A 14,866-nucleotide genomic window follows, 5' to 3' on the forward strand; every position below is an offset into this window, starting at 1 on the left:
ATTTCTAGTAAAAAAAAAGCATTTATACAGTAATTAGTGCATATTTATAGCACTGATTGCAGTATAAATGTGAATGGCGCCAAAAATGTGTCAAAAGTGTCCGATGTGTCCGCCATAACGTCGCAGTCCCAATAAAAATCGCAGATCGCCGCCATTTCTAGTAAAAAAAAAAAAATTATACAGTAATTAGTGCATATTTATAGCACTGATTGCAGTATAAATGTGAATGGCGCCAAAAAATGTGTCAAAAGTGTCCGATGTGTCCGCCATACGTCGCAGTCCAATAAAAATCGCAGATCGCCGCCATTTCTAGTAAAAAAAAAAAATAATAATAATTCTGTCCCTTATTTTGTAGGCGCTATAACTTTTGCGCAAACCAGTCGCTTATTGCGATTTTTTTTTTTTTTACTAAAAATATGTAGAATACGTATCGGCCTAGACTGAGGATAAAAAAAAAACGTAAAAAAAAAAATTAGCTATTTATTATAGCAACAAAGTAAAAATATTTTATTTTTTTTCAAAATTGTCGCTCTATTTTTGTTTATAGCGCAAAAAATAAAAACCGCAGAGGTGATCAAATACCACCAAAAGAAAGCTCTATTTGTGGGGAAAAAAGGACGTTAATTTTGTTTGGGAGCCACGTCGCACGACCGCGCAATTGTCAGTTAAAGCGACGCAGTGCCGAATCGCAAAAAGTCCTCTGGTCAGGAAGGGGTTTAAGTGCCCAGTAAGGAAGTGGTTAAAGTGGTTGTAAACCCTTATGCCCTGTACACACGATCGGTTCATCATCGGACGAACCGATCGTGTGTGTGCCCCATTATTTTTTTCTAGGGCTGGGGAAATTAAAGATTAATTCCTCGATTAATCTGAAATTTTTTTGATCGATCAAATTTCTTGACGTCACCGGACAGCCTGGACAGTGAGACTTACCCTGCTGAATGCGAGCAAACTGCACCCATTGGATTGAGGTACCTCTGCATCTGTGGAGCAGGAGGATGCATCAGGCTCTATCAGGGGAAGGGGGCAAAAATAACCATCGTTTTCCTGTCCTAAGCAGTTTTGTGCAGACAATTCTTTGTTTATCGGCAACATCTGTTCCGTGCGAAAGACTGTTCAGTTCTTCAGGGTATATTGTCAATAAAATGCGATCATGTCTGCTTCCAGAAAATGTAAACACTCTGGTATGTCTGCGTGATTGGCTAAAGTGATGCCTACTATAAAGTGACTAACCGTCAATATACTAGATACGTTTTATAATTAAAGTTAAACTAACTTTCTACGTTTTTCTTAAAGTTTAATAAGAAAAAATTACTTGTCAGTGCTACAGTTTGAATTTAAAACGTATTTGTGTGAACTGTGAAGATAAGTCATGGATTGTGGAAACTAACTAGTGTCGGGTGATTGTATATAGTGTATACCACATTTACCACTGACTAATGCAGAGTTGCAATGCAAGGAGATCAGCTAAAAGTAGTTGAATCTGAATGTGCGTTATAATTATTCGAAATTAATCGATTAAAAAAAAAAAAAACGATTAATCGAACACGAAAATTTTAATCAGTAACAGCCCTATTTTTTTCCCATTAAAAAAAACGATTGTTTGTGGGGAAATCCATTAGTCAAAAATCCATGCAAGTCGACGCATGCTCGGAAGCATTGAACTTCATTTTTCTCAGCACGTCGTAGTGTTTTACGTCACCGCATTGGACACGATCCGATTTTTAACCGATGGTGTGTAGGCAAGACTGATGAAAGTCAGTTTCATCGGATAACCAATGAAAAAAATCTATCGGTTTAGATTCCATCAGATATCCAACCGTGGGTACAGGGCATTACAGACCACTTTATGCTACAGGTAAGCCTATAATAAGGCTTACCTGTAGCTACCCAGGATATCTCCTAAACCTGTACTGTTTAGGAGATATCCCCTGTCTCCTGCATGTGCTGATGTCATCGGCACATACGCACTGAAACTGAAGCAATGGCACATATGTGCCGTTGCTTCAGTGACTGTGCTGTCATCGTGTCTCAGGCCAATCACAGCGCTGGAGCCACGATACCTGAAAGTAATTCCCGGGAGAGATGTCGCCACCGAAGGGGGGATGAGGACCGCTCTGGGGGCTTCGATGTAAGGTAAGCAATTCATAATGAGATAGTATGCTATGCATACTAGCTCATTATGCCTTTGTCTTGCAGGATTTTTATTTTCCAAGGGTTTACAACCACTTTAAGTCTTGAGCAGTGTTTTATAAACACTCCCTGTAGCACACATTTCAGGTCTTTCTACTGGATGGGAGCAGAGGTAAGGCATTGCTTAAGCATTGGAAAACAAAAGGCTTGAGTTGAGGGTTAAAAATCAATAAAACCACAAACCACCACATATTACAAGATTTATACATTTATTTAAGCCAAAAAAGACATATCCAATCCATCGCCATATCTGTCACTTCCCTTTTCTTTCGGTAATTTACTGTGATGATCGCCTGAAATACTGTAGACAGTTGGTGAAATATATATATATATATATATATATATATATACACACACACACACACACATATTTTTATATATATATATATATTTCAGGGTTGTAGATCTACTAGCACTTAATGCCGCGTACACACGGTAATTTTTCGGCATGAAAAAAACGACGTTTTTAAAAACGTCATTTAAAATGATCGTGTGTGGGCTTCACATCGTTTTTCGGCTTCTGAAAAACGACCAAAAAAAAATTCGAACATGCTGCATTTTTTAACGTCGTTTTTCGTGTTGTAAAAAATTATCGTGTGTGGGCTAAAACAACGTTTTAAACCCGCGCATGCCCAGAAGCGAGTTATGAGACGGAAGCGCTCTTTTTGGTAAAACTACCGTTCATAATGGAGTAAGCACATTCATCACGCTGTAACAGACAAAAAGGCGCGAATCCTCTTTTACTAACACAGAATCGGCTAAAAGCAGCCCGAAGGCGAATAGAACTTCCCCTTCAGAGTGCCGTCGTATGTGTTGTACGTCACCACGCTTTGTTCATAATTTTTCAAAAACGATGGTTTTTAATGATGAAGTTGGAAAAACTTTGTTGTTTGGACATGCTGAAAAACAACTTTTTTTTCATGCCGAAAAACGACCGCGTGTACGCGGCATAAGACTCTAATGAAGGACATGGAAATGCTATTAATTTGGAATATGTCACTAAATCATAAAGGATGTCCCGCCGCCCCCCCCCCCCCCTCGATACCAATTACAACATATGGAACATAAAGCTACAATTTTGAAAAGTTTAATATGAACTGAATTTCAATGCCTCTCATTTTGTTAGTCTAAAATAAATTTGTTCTCTATTCTTTTTTGGACTTGGACTTTCCTTTAGAAGACTTTCGTCTACAGCAGCATCTAAAGATGAAGGCGCAGCATTTAATACTTATGAAAAGTGAAGTGACCAAGACTGCAAATAGGAAGGCAAAGACATCTATGGAGTGATACTGAATCCAGTTCAAGTCATGGGCAGCTGGGCGCAAGTGAGGAGCTCCTTTGTGTCTCATGACAAACTCTACCCAGTGCACTGCCAGGTCCAGAGGGTGGATGGGCCGGTCAAGATGCAGATCAGAAAGCCGCTGAATGTTTTCTTTGTAACTAAAGAAAAAAAGAAACATAAGTTGTCTTAGAGTCTTACAGTTTAACTATAGATAAGTAGAAGAAGCTCAAATAAAACCAGGTTTACTTTTTTATCTAATGTTTAGTTTCTGGCTACAGTCCACACAAACAAACCTGAAAATTATTGTACAACATCCTATTAGCCAGAACTAGTTCAGGAATTTTAAACATTAAATAATAAAAAGCAACTACACCAAAAAGCGATTTCTCATTTTTGGTTAAAGTGGATCCCTTTAAATATTTAGGCTGGGTCGATAGTGGGGGCAGGGGGGCAAGGGACTAACAACAACACACTAGCAGCTAATCGGAGATCAGCGCATTACCGGTGAATCTGTTGGCACTTTATGGGCCTGTGTCAACAGTGTTTTTTCTCCCACTACCAATCTATGGGAATTCAAACCCAACTTAAAGGATAAGTTCACTATCGGGAACATGTTTCACCCATTTTAGGGTGGAACATGTAACATGTTCTCGCTCCTGCAGCTCTCCCTTCGACCCCACCCCCTTCCTTGTGACATCAGGCCAGAAAACTTCTCCCCACACCCACTGTCACAATTTAAAAAAAGCATGGCTGTGTGGGACTCCGCCCACACGGCCGCATCATTCATTCACAGAGTTCTGGCAGCCTTTGCGGCTGAAGTCTTGTAGTCAATGAACTACGAGGGTGCTGGTTAGCATCCTGGACTGAAGTAACTGCCTGCCTATAATAGAGGTACGGGAAGACAGCTATGCTGACAGTCTGCAGGAGCCTGACATTACACCTGTGATCTTCTGATCGCGGTTGCAATGCTTTACAGGCTCTAAGATTTTTTTTTTTATAAATGTACATGTTTTTACCTGCAAAAAAGGCAAACTTATCCTTTAAAGTAGATCAACTGCAGTTCAAATGCACCTGCAAAGAATTCTGGTTGATCGCGGAAGTCAGAAACATGTGTTTTCTGATCTAAGCCCATCGACATCTAATGGTTTTTATTACATCACTATAGTAACAACATATTACAGTACATTGGGGTTGATTTACCAAATGCAAATAGGCTGTTTATTTTGCAAGGGAATACACCCACATCATCCAATCATGTGCAAGCAAAAATGCATTTTTTTTTCTTTTCTTTTCTTTGCCACATTCACTAAACATTGGGGCAAATTCCCTTGCAAAGTGAACAGCCTATTTGCGTTTAGTAAATCAACCCCATTGTGTCTATATATGGACCTGGGTCCATATCTAGCCATCAAATATTTAAATTTCCTTTACATGGGTGGTCAACACGTGCCCTGCTAAGGCAGAGCTAGAGTTCTCCAACACGCTGGTATAGGAGGTTTACCGATTTCAGAGCTAAAGCTTTGACTGAGCAAGGGGCATGTCCATAGGTGTGCGCAGGGGGTGTGCCAGGTGTACCTCGGCATACCCTAATTACTACTGTGCTGATTCCCTTACTGCCGGGCTTCCCTCCGTGTTTCCATCCCCTCCTTCTCGCAGTGCTGCTGGCTTCCCTCCTCTCCTCTACCCCCGGCTTCTGGGGGATATTTCAGGATGGTGAGTGGGGGAAGGGGCTAGAAAATATGTAGTTTACCAGCCCCATCCTTTTCTAAATGAACGCAGTGAACACACTCACTTACTGTGTTCATTCATAGCTGAAGCATAGTAAATGCAGTGGCAGCCGCTCCATTAGGGGTGCCGCCCCCATCCATGCGTCTGGCACCCTAATCTACATGCAGGGCACCGGACGCATCGGTTCCAATAAACGTTTTTTTTAAGCATGTGATCAGAGCCAGAGGCTCTAAAAGGCTTAAAAAAAGGGTGGGCTCGGGGCGCAGAAAACTGCACCATGAGTCCACCCAGTTGTGTGAAAATAGTGAATGAATATTTGCAATTTTCACACTGAATCTCCTCTCAGCCAAGCAAGTTTTGAGACCCTTTCCTGATTGGACGAAAGGAGAAGTGATCCTATTGGTTTAGGAGGAGGAGAAGGGCTGGGTGCAGGACAAGCACAGGCATGGTAATGGATGGTAAAGTTGCACGGAGGATGAGGAAGAACATGCAGCAGCAGCTCCAAAAAGTGTCAGTCCGGCCAGCCGGAGATGAGGGGGAGGATCTGTGTAACTTTAACAAGCTGGAGAATTATATCATCCATACCAACGACTTTCTGGAGGCCGGGGCCACCTTCCTGAAGGCTCCCAGGAGATGTACAGCTGGAGGCAATTAGCTAGATTCACAGAGATGGCCGCAACTTTAAGGCGGCGTAGCCTAGCGTATTTACGCTATGCCTCCTTAAGTCAGAGAGGCAAGTACTGTATTCTGAAAGTACTTGCCTCCTAATTTACGGCGGCGTAGCGGAAAATGCGGCGGGCGCAAGCCGCGCCTAATTCAAAATAGGCTGAGGGGGCATGTTGTATGCTAATTTGCTTTGACCAGACGTGATTGAGTTTTTTTTGGATCTGCGCATTCGCGGTGCGCCTACATTTCCCAGTGTGCATTGCGGGCCTAAGTCCGCCACACGGGCCTATTGATTTCGACGTGGACGTAAATGACGTAAATCCCTATTCACGGACGACTTACGCAAACAACGTAACATTTTCGAAGCGGGAATGGCGGCCATACTTTAACATTACTATTCCAACTATTTGATGGAATAACTATACGCCTGAAAATGCCTTACGTAAACGGCATATCTGTACTGCGTCGGCCGGGCGTACGTTCGAGAATAGGCGTATCTAGTGATTTACATATTCTACGCCGACCGCAATGGAAGCGCCACCTAGCAGCCAGCCTAAATATTGCACCCTAAGATAGGACGGCACAAGCCGTCCTTTCTTTCTCGTACATCACGGGACACAGAGCAGCATATTCATTACTATGTGGGTTATATGGAGTACCTTCAGCTGATGGACACTGGCAATCTCAAACAGGAAGTGCCCCTCCCTATATAACCCCCTCCCATAGGAGGAGTACCTCAGTTTTTTCGCCAGTGTCTTAGGTGTTGGTCATGGTTTAGCTTTGCCTCCACATCCTTGGGATCAAGGCAGGCTAACCGGATCTGTCCAACGGCCTCAGTGCTAAAGTGGACAGTATCCGGACCCCAAAGCCATGGGGTTTGCCCATAACGCTTCTCTTTTTAGAGAGCTGGACCCTGGGCCCAGGACTTAGAACCTTGGGCATCTAAAGCTCCTGTTTGCCAGGGTGCTATATGGGCCCAGGACAGTGGCTCCTTCATAGGAACCCAGGGCCTGAAGGTCTAGACGCCACCCACGGAGATGGGGGAAGATTGGACCTCTTGCTGTGCAAAAGTCCTGCGGCATGGAGCAGGTAAGTATTGGGGAGCCTGCGGAACTTGGTTCTTAGCAGATTCCCTGGAGGGAGGTGCACAGGGGGTCATGCCTGGGTATGCTCTGCATTGGCAAGGAATCACTATGTCTATGCTCAGAGACAGGATGATTCAAATCTTTTTCCCCCAGTGATAGGTGTCCTCCCTGGTAAGTGTTGTTTAGCTGGGTCTGCTGCGCTAGGTGTGGGATCTCTGTGAAATACAGGAGCCGTGTTTCCCATGCTAAGAGGAGGTCTGTGACCTACCTGAGGGCTTACCTGCCTGGGTGCTGCGCCGCTCCGTCCTCCTCCATGTGCGATGGCCCCCGCCGACGGGCGCGCGCGCGTGCCCGAGATATGAACGTTTTTTTCGCGCCATTGGCTGGGGTGGGGGCGCATCCCTGTGGGCGGCGATTTACATATAGGAAGGGGAGGCCCTTCCAGTAGCTGCCAAAAGACTCAGTGTCTTCCTGAGTTACAGAGGAGGAGGACGCAGAGCGGAGCTCGCTGAGGACACCCAGTGGCGGAAGGAAAGATTACAGTCGTTTTCTAAAGAATAGACTGTCAAACCTACAGATAGGTTTCCTTTTCCTTTTTTTCAGCAGATGGCTATTGGCAATACTTATTAGGAGACAGAGTATTTTTCTTTTCCTCTTCAAAAAAAAAAAAAAAAAGATGTATAAAAAAAAAAGAAAAAAGAAGAAGAAAAAGGGAAAGTACTTCTGATCTCCCTTCTCAGTTTGGGCGTTAGTCTCTATCGTTCCCAAACCGGCAGATCCCCTTAGCTACGTCTGTGGCTGGGTGATAGCAGGTGTACCTCGGTATTGTACCATGGCTTCTGGGTCAGAGGGTACAAAGGGTGGGGATTCCCCCGCAAAATCCGAGGGCTCAGACACGGCTATGCCGCTGCTCTCCCCACAGGACATATCAGGGCACGCCCTGATGGGACCTGGGGGATCTGCTGCTGGGGCTGGTCCAGTTCAGTCCAACCCCGGCTTTGTCACTGAGAGGGTGCTTGCTGTTTCTTTAGGAGAACTAGAGAAAAGAATGGCAAAAAGAATAGCTAAGGCTATATCGGGTAGAAAGCGGACTAGGTCTCCGTCACCCGAGCAGGAACCCTCAGACTCAGAGATCCTTTCCCTAGGGGAATTGGATAATCCTGACGTTTTGGACCAGGGTGGTTCAGAGATCAAGGATCCGGATACTGAGGAGTCTAGTTCAACCTCCCAAGGGGAAAGTTTGTGGGTTCAAGCTTTAACGGACATGGTCCATGAGGCATTTAAGTTACCCATACCAGAACCTCAAGTATCGGCGGTTTCAGCTTTAGGCTCATTAAGAGCGCCTCAAAGCAACGCAGTTTTTCCGGTCCATCTTCTACTCGAGGATGTCATATTTCAGGATTGGATCAAGCCAGATAGAGTCTTTTTACCACCTAAAAAATTCTCTGTTTTATATCCTATGGAGGAGAAATTCTCCAAAAGGTGGGCGCCCCCGGCGGTGGACGCAGCCATCTCCTGTGTGAACAGATCTTTAACTTGCCTTGTAGAAAACTTACAGGTGTTTAAGGATCCGGTTGATAAATGCTTGGAAACATTACTTAAGGCCTCCTTTACTTCAGCAGGGGCGATAGTTCAGCCCGCTGTGGCTGCTATTGGAGTTGCCCAAGCATTATCAGATAAGACTAAGCAAATGCTTAAACTGATCCCTGCCCAACAGGCAGAGGAATTTTCGGATATACCCAGGGCTATACGCTTTACGGTGGATGCTATCAAGGACTCCATCCAGCAGGCGTCACGTTTATCCTTATTTCTAATCCATATGAGAAGGCTCTTATGGTTGAAGAATTGGGAGGCTGAGCCCCCGTGCAAAAAACTCCTGGTAGGGTTTCCCTTCCATGGAGGACGTCTCTTCGGAGAAGATCTGGATAGATATATTCAGACTATATCAAGCGGCAAAAGCACTCTCTTGCCAGTCAAGAAGAAGGCCCGAGGGCCCGCTTTTAAGCGCCAGCCATCCCCGGGGCAGGGGCCCTCTAATACCAAACAGTATCGACGGCCTCCTGCAAGATCAGGATTTAACAATAAGCCGCAGGGCCAAGCCACGGGGGGCAAGAAGCAGTGGTACCGCAAGCCTGCAAAGCCAGCCCCCAAGTCGGCCTTATGAAGGGGCGCCCCCACCCACGATGGTGGGGGGAAGGCTGCGTCTCTTTGCAGAGGTTTGGGAGGCCAGCATTCCCGACTGCTGGGTACGGTCTTCCGTGACCACGGGCTACAAACTAGAATTTCTAAAATTCCCTCCTCCTCATTACCAGGAGTCAAGAGTACCAGGCGACCCTGTGAAAAGAGCCGCATTGATGGCGGCATTGAATCATCTGCTATGCCAGAGGGTGATAGTAGAAGTACCAGTCCGGGAACAGGGATTGGGGTTCTACTCCAACCTGTTTATCATCCCAAAGCCCAACGGTGATGTCAGGCCAATCTTGGACTTAAAGGGAGTAAATGCGTACCTAAAGGTCTGCTCATTCCGGATGGAAACTATTCGGTCAGCTGTCGCCGTGCTCCAGAAGGACGACTTCATGGCGTCCATAGACATAAAGGATGCTTACCTTCATGTGCCAATTTTTCAGCCACATCAAGTATTTCTACGCTTCGCGGTGGCTCAGCGTCATTTCCAATTTGTGGCGCTCCCCTTCGGGTTGGCTACGGCCCCCCGGGTATTCACGAAGGTCCTAGCCCCAATCCTAGCCAATCTAAGGACCCAAGGGGTCACGGTCCTGGCTTACCTGGACGACCTCTTGGTCGTAGACCACTCGTCTCCTGGCCTGGAACGAGCAGTGGCCCTCACGGTTCAGTACCTCGAGAGGTTCGGCTGGGTCCTAAATCGAGACAAGTCAGCATTCCTGCCCACAAGGCAGCTGGAATATCTCGGCATGAGATTGGATACAGAACAACAAAAGGTGTTCCTACCCCTATTAAAGGTCAAGGCCATCAAGGAGCTAATACAAATAGTTCTAAGAAAGAAAAGGCCAACTGTTCGCCTATGTATGCGACTACTAGGCAAGATGGTGGCCACATTCGAGGCGGTTCCGTACAGAGCCACACTCGCATCCTGCAGGCAGCCATCCTGTCAGCATGGAGCAAGAGGCCTCAGGCCTTAGAAATTCCTTTGCCACTCTCACCAAGAGTGCGGCAAAGTCTATCTTGGTGGTTAAACCCTCAGAATCTCCTGAAGGGAAAGACTTTCAGTCCTGTGACCTGGAAGATAGTAACCACAGACGCCAGCCTGATGGGCTGGGGAGCAATTTTGGATGGTTGCACTCGCCAGGGCACTTGGGCAGCGGCAGAAAAGCAGTTGCCCATCAATATCTTGGAGCTCAGAGCTGCTCGACTAGCCCTCAGGGCTTGGACGTCCAAACTACAGGGGTTCCCGGTGAGAATACAATCGGACAATGCCACGGCGGTGGCATATATAAATCACCAAGGGGGAACCAAGAGTCAAGCCGCTCAGAAAGAAGTGAGCTTGATTTTCTTGTGGGCAGAAGCCCATGTGCCCTGCATATCGGCTATATTCATTCCCGGAGTGGACAACCTACAGGCGGACTTCTTAAGTCGCCAGACTCTGTTGCCGGGGGAGTGGTCTCTGCATCCACAGGTCTTTCAGACACTCTGCCAGAAATGGGGAGTGCCGGACGTGGATATCATGGCATCGAGACTGAACAAGAAGCTAGACAGGTTCATGTCCCGCACAAGGGATCCCAGGGCCTGCGGAACCGATGCGTTAGTTTGCCATTGGCATCAGTTCAAACTTCTTTATGCATTTCCCCCGCTCCAGTTACTACCCCGCCTGCTGCGCAGGATCAGGGTGGAGCACATACCAGTTATCCTGGTAGCTCCAGCATGGCCCAGAAGGGCATGGTATTCACTAATCCTGAAGATGGTAGTGGGAGACCCTTGGACTCTTCCTCTACGACCAGACCTGCTATCGCAAGGTCCGATCCTCCACCCTGCCTTACGGCATCTAAATTTGACGGCCTGGAAGCTGAATCCCTGATTCTCAGGGGTAGAGGTCTGTCTCAGAAAGTAATCTCTACCCTAATCAGAGCCAGGAAACCGGTCTCTAGGGTGATTTATTACAGGGTCTGGAAGGCCTATGTAGACTGGTGTGAGTCCAAGCGATGGCTTTCTCGCAAATTTACCATCGATAGAGTATTAAGTTTTCTCCAGCTAGGAGTGGATAGAGGACTGGCATTAAGCACAATCAAGGGACAGATTTCAGCTTTGTCAGTGTGGTTTCAGCGGCCGCTGGCCACCCACTCGCTAGTTAAGACCTTCATTCAAGGGGTCTTACGTATTAATCCTCCAGTTAAATCCCCACTTTGTCCGTGGGATTTAAACCTTGTTCTGTCAAGTTTACAGAAACAACCTTTTGAGCCGTTGGCTGAAATTCCTTTGGTTTTACTGACAAGGAAGTTAGTATTTTTGGTTGCCATGGTTTCCGCCAGAAGAGTATCGGAACTGGCAGCCTTATCCTGTAAGGAACCATATCTTATTTTACATAAGGACAAGGTCGTTCTCCGCCCTCATCCTTCCTTCCTACCAAAGGTTATATCCAGTTTTCATCTAAACCGGATTTGGTATTACCATCCTTCTTTCCTAAACCTACTTCCAAAAAGGAAGGGTTGCTGCATACCTTGGATATTGTCAGGGCCATGAAGGCCTATCTTAAAGCTACAGAGAAGATCCGGAAAACAGATGTGTTGTTCATTTTACCGGATGGGCCCAAAAAGGGGCAGGCAGCTGCAAAATCCACCATCTCGAGGTGGATTAAACAGTTAATCACTCAGGCCTACGGCTTGAAGGGGTTGCCTCCTCCGTTATCATTAAAGGCTCATTCTACTAGGGCCATGGGCGCCTCCTGGGCAGCACACCACCAGATCTCTATGGCTCAAGTTTGCAAGGCGGCAACCTGGTCTTCTGTCCACACGTTTACAAAGTTCTACCAGTTGGACGTAAGAAGGAATACTGATACAGCCTTTGGGCAGGCAGTGCTGCGGGCTGCAGTTTGAGACCCTCGGATTCCGGGGGCTCCCCTTTGAGTAAAATTTAAAATTATTTTTTTCTCAACTAAGTTGGATTTATTATGATTTAAGTATATCTCTAAATTAAATCCTTTTGTCTTGGGAAGATGTCTCCCTCCCCTCATTGTAAGCATTGCTTTGGGACATCCCACATAGTAATGAATATGCTGCTCTGTGTCCCGTGATGTACGAGAAAGAAAAAGGGATTTTTAATACAGCTTACCTGTAAAATCCTTTTCTTGGAGTACATCACGGGACACAGAGCTCCCACCCCTCTTATGGGGACCATTTTGGGAGGCATACTGCTTGCTACAAAACTGAGGTACTCCTCCTATGGGAGGGGGTTATATAGGGAGGGGCACTTCCTGTTTGAGATTGCCAGTGTCCATCACCTGAAGGTACTCCATATAACCCACATAGTAATGAATATGCTGCTCTGTGTCCCGTGATGTACTCCAAGAAAAGGATTTTACAGGTAAGCTGTATTAACCTCCCTGGCGGTATGATTCTTTCAGAAAAAACATGCTGAAAGCGGTACCATTATTTGCAAGGAAATTTGGCGTTTTATATTGTAGGTCTGTCATTTTTAGAAATAACTCACTTAAATCTGACCAAACAAGCTTCTAATAGGCATCCCGGGTATGACATTTTTTTAAAAACAAAATTATAAATTATAATATAATAAATAATTATAAATAATTATAACAAATAATAATATAATTATAATAAAAATTATTCAATAATGTAATCAAATCAAAATCACTGAAATTTGCTCAGTTGCAGAATTGTCGCTGTCATTTCTTTTTTTTTTTTATGACGAATTTCCCCACAAATCGCTATGACACAATTCTGCAAGTGATTATAATTTATTATCGCTGTTTTCTAGCTGATCTAAAACTATTTTTGACATAAAGGGACACTTTTGGTTGCTATGGACAATCTACAGTTTGCAGGGAGAAAGAAACGTTTTTATTATATAAAATGACATGCATGACACAGGACAGACCACTAGGGACAAGGGGGGTGTGTTTTTTGTACATACAGTACTGTAATCTATAAGATTACAGTATACTGTATGTATAGTGTTTGTTTACTTTTTTAAATTTGGCGCCGTTCTCCGTCCCCGTGCGTCGTAACGTCGCAGGGAACGGAGATCGGCGTCACACGGAGGCACTGTGTGAATCGAGCGAGGTCCCGCTCGCTCACACAGCGCGGTGGCATCGCTGGATCCAGGGACAAGGTAAGTAACTTTGCCTGTGGATCTAGCGAGGCAAGCCCGAGTCTGACTCGGGGTTACCGCTCTCAGCAGGAAAATCTAACCCCGAGTCAGACTCGGGAACACCGCCAGGCAGGTTAAAAATCCCTTTATCTTAGCTAGGTTTAAGTGTATCTCTGTTTGAGAATACACTTAAACTTAGGTCGGCGTAGATTCCGAGTTAGGTCGGCGTATCTACTGATACACCGACCTAACTCTACCTGAATCTAGCTAAATGTCTGGACATGTGCTGTACGGAGCGGAGCTGCAAGGTGGCGGTTGGCAGAAAGTTGGACAACAATTGTCAGAAGGAGCGTACTAACGGTCAGATTTTAGGACAACAGTCTGTCAACAGACAATCCCCTTCCAACAATCGGATGGTGTGTACGAGGCTAACGACTGAACACTTTTTGTTTTGATGCATCTGGAATTTATGTAGTTGATTTGAACTAATAGTTGAACTGGGCTTTAAACTCTGTGGTAACATAATTTTTTTAATAAACCTGTACTTACAATCTGCTTTACTTTCTTGAATCCAGTCTGATTTCATTACTGCAGACTATGGGCCAGATTCAGAGAGATCGGCGTATCTTTAAATCGGCGTAGCGCATCTGATATGCGCTACGCCGACGTAACATAGAGAGGCTCGTACTGTATTCACAAAGCACTTGCTCCCTTTCTTGCGCCGGCGTAACATAAAATGGCCGGCGTAAGCCCGCCTAATTCAAAGTAGCAAGGCAGTGGGCGTATAGTATTATAATGAAGCGTGACCCCATGTAAATGCATGGCCGAACGAACGGCGCATGTGCGCGCATGCTCAGAATCACGTCGCAAATACTCCCTAAGATCCGACGGCTTAATGCGTACGACGTGAACGTAACTTACGCCCAGCCCCATTCACGTAAACGATGTAAAATCCGACGTCAGTTCTGACGTCCATACCCTAAACGACTTAGACCAGCTTTTTAGTGGTTTAACTTTACGCCGGAAAAACGCCTTACGTAAACGACGTAGATTACAGTACGTTCGTGAATCGGCGTATCTTGCTCATTTACATATTCGACGCGTAAATCAACGGAAGCGCCTTTAGCGGCCAGCGTAAATATGCACCCAAGATACGACGGCGTAGGAGACTTACGTCGGTAGTATCTTGGCAAAATTCAGGCGTATCTCATTTAAAGAATCGGCGCATAGATACGACGGCGCTCATTTGGACTTACGACAGCGTATCGGTAGATACGTCGGCGTAAGTCTTTGTGAATCCGGGTCTATGAAGATAGAAATGAAGCAAATATACATTTTTCATTCATACCTTGAATTGTTTATCACAGATGTCAGAGCATTGCTAAGATCTTCAGGTATCAGGTCTGAGGCCCCGTACACACGACAGAGTTTCTCGGCAGAATTCACCGAGAAACTCGGTCAAAACCCGGATTCTGCCGAGAAACTCTGTCGTCTGTACAGTTTTGGCTCGATGGAGCCGCCGAGGAGCTCGACGAGAAAATAGAGAACATGTTCTCTATTTTCTCGTTGTTCTATGGGAGAAGGCGGCCCGCCGAGCTCCTCGGCGGCTTCATCCCAA

General features: G+C 45.5%; 1 protein-coding gene across 1 annotated transcript in view; it reads right to left on the reverse strand.

Annotated features, from left to right (window-relative positions):
• Positions 1–3,217: 3,217 nt before the first annotated feature.
• Positions 3,218–14,866, reverse strand: part of LOC120944433 (UDP-glucuronosyltransferase 1A9-like) — a 46,404-nt gene continuing 34,755 nt past the window's right edge. Inside the window, exons 7-8 of the mRNA XM_040358493.1 lie at positions 14,597–14,651; positions 3,218–3,630 (exon numbers count right to left, since the gene is read on the reverse strand). Of these exons, the coding sequence (XP_040214427.1) occupies positions 3,336–3,630; positions 14,597–14,651 (350 nt within the window). The 3' untranslated portion in view covers positions 3,218–3,335. The remainder of the gene's footprint in view (positions 3,631–14,596; positions 14,652–14,866) is intronic.

The sequence above is a fragment of the Rana temporaria genome, chromosome 6 (genome assembly GCF_905171775.1).
Source record: "Rana temporaria chromosome 6, aRanTem1.1, whole genome shotgun sequence".
NCBI lineage: Eukaryota > Metazoa > Chordata > Amphibia > Anura > Ranidae > Rana > Rana temporaria.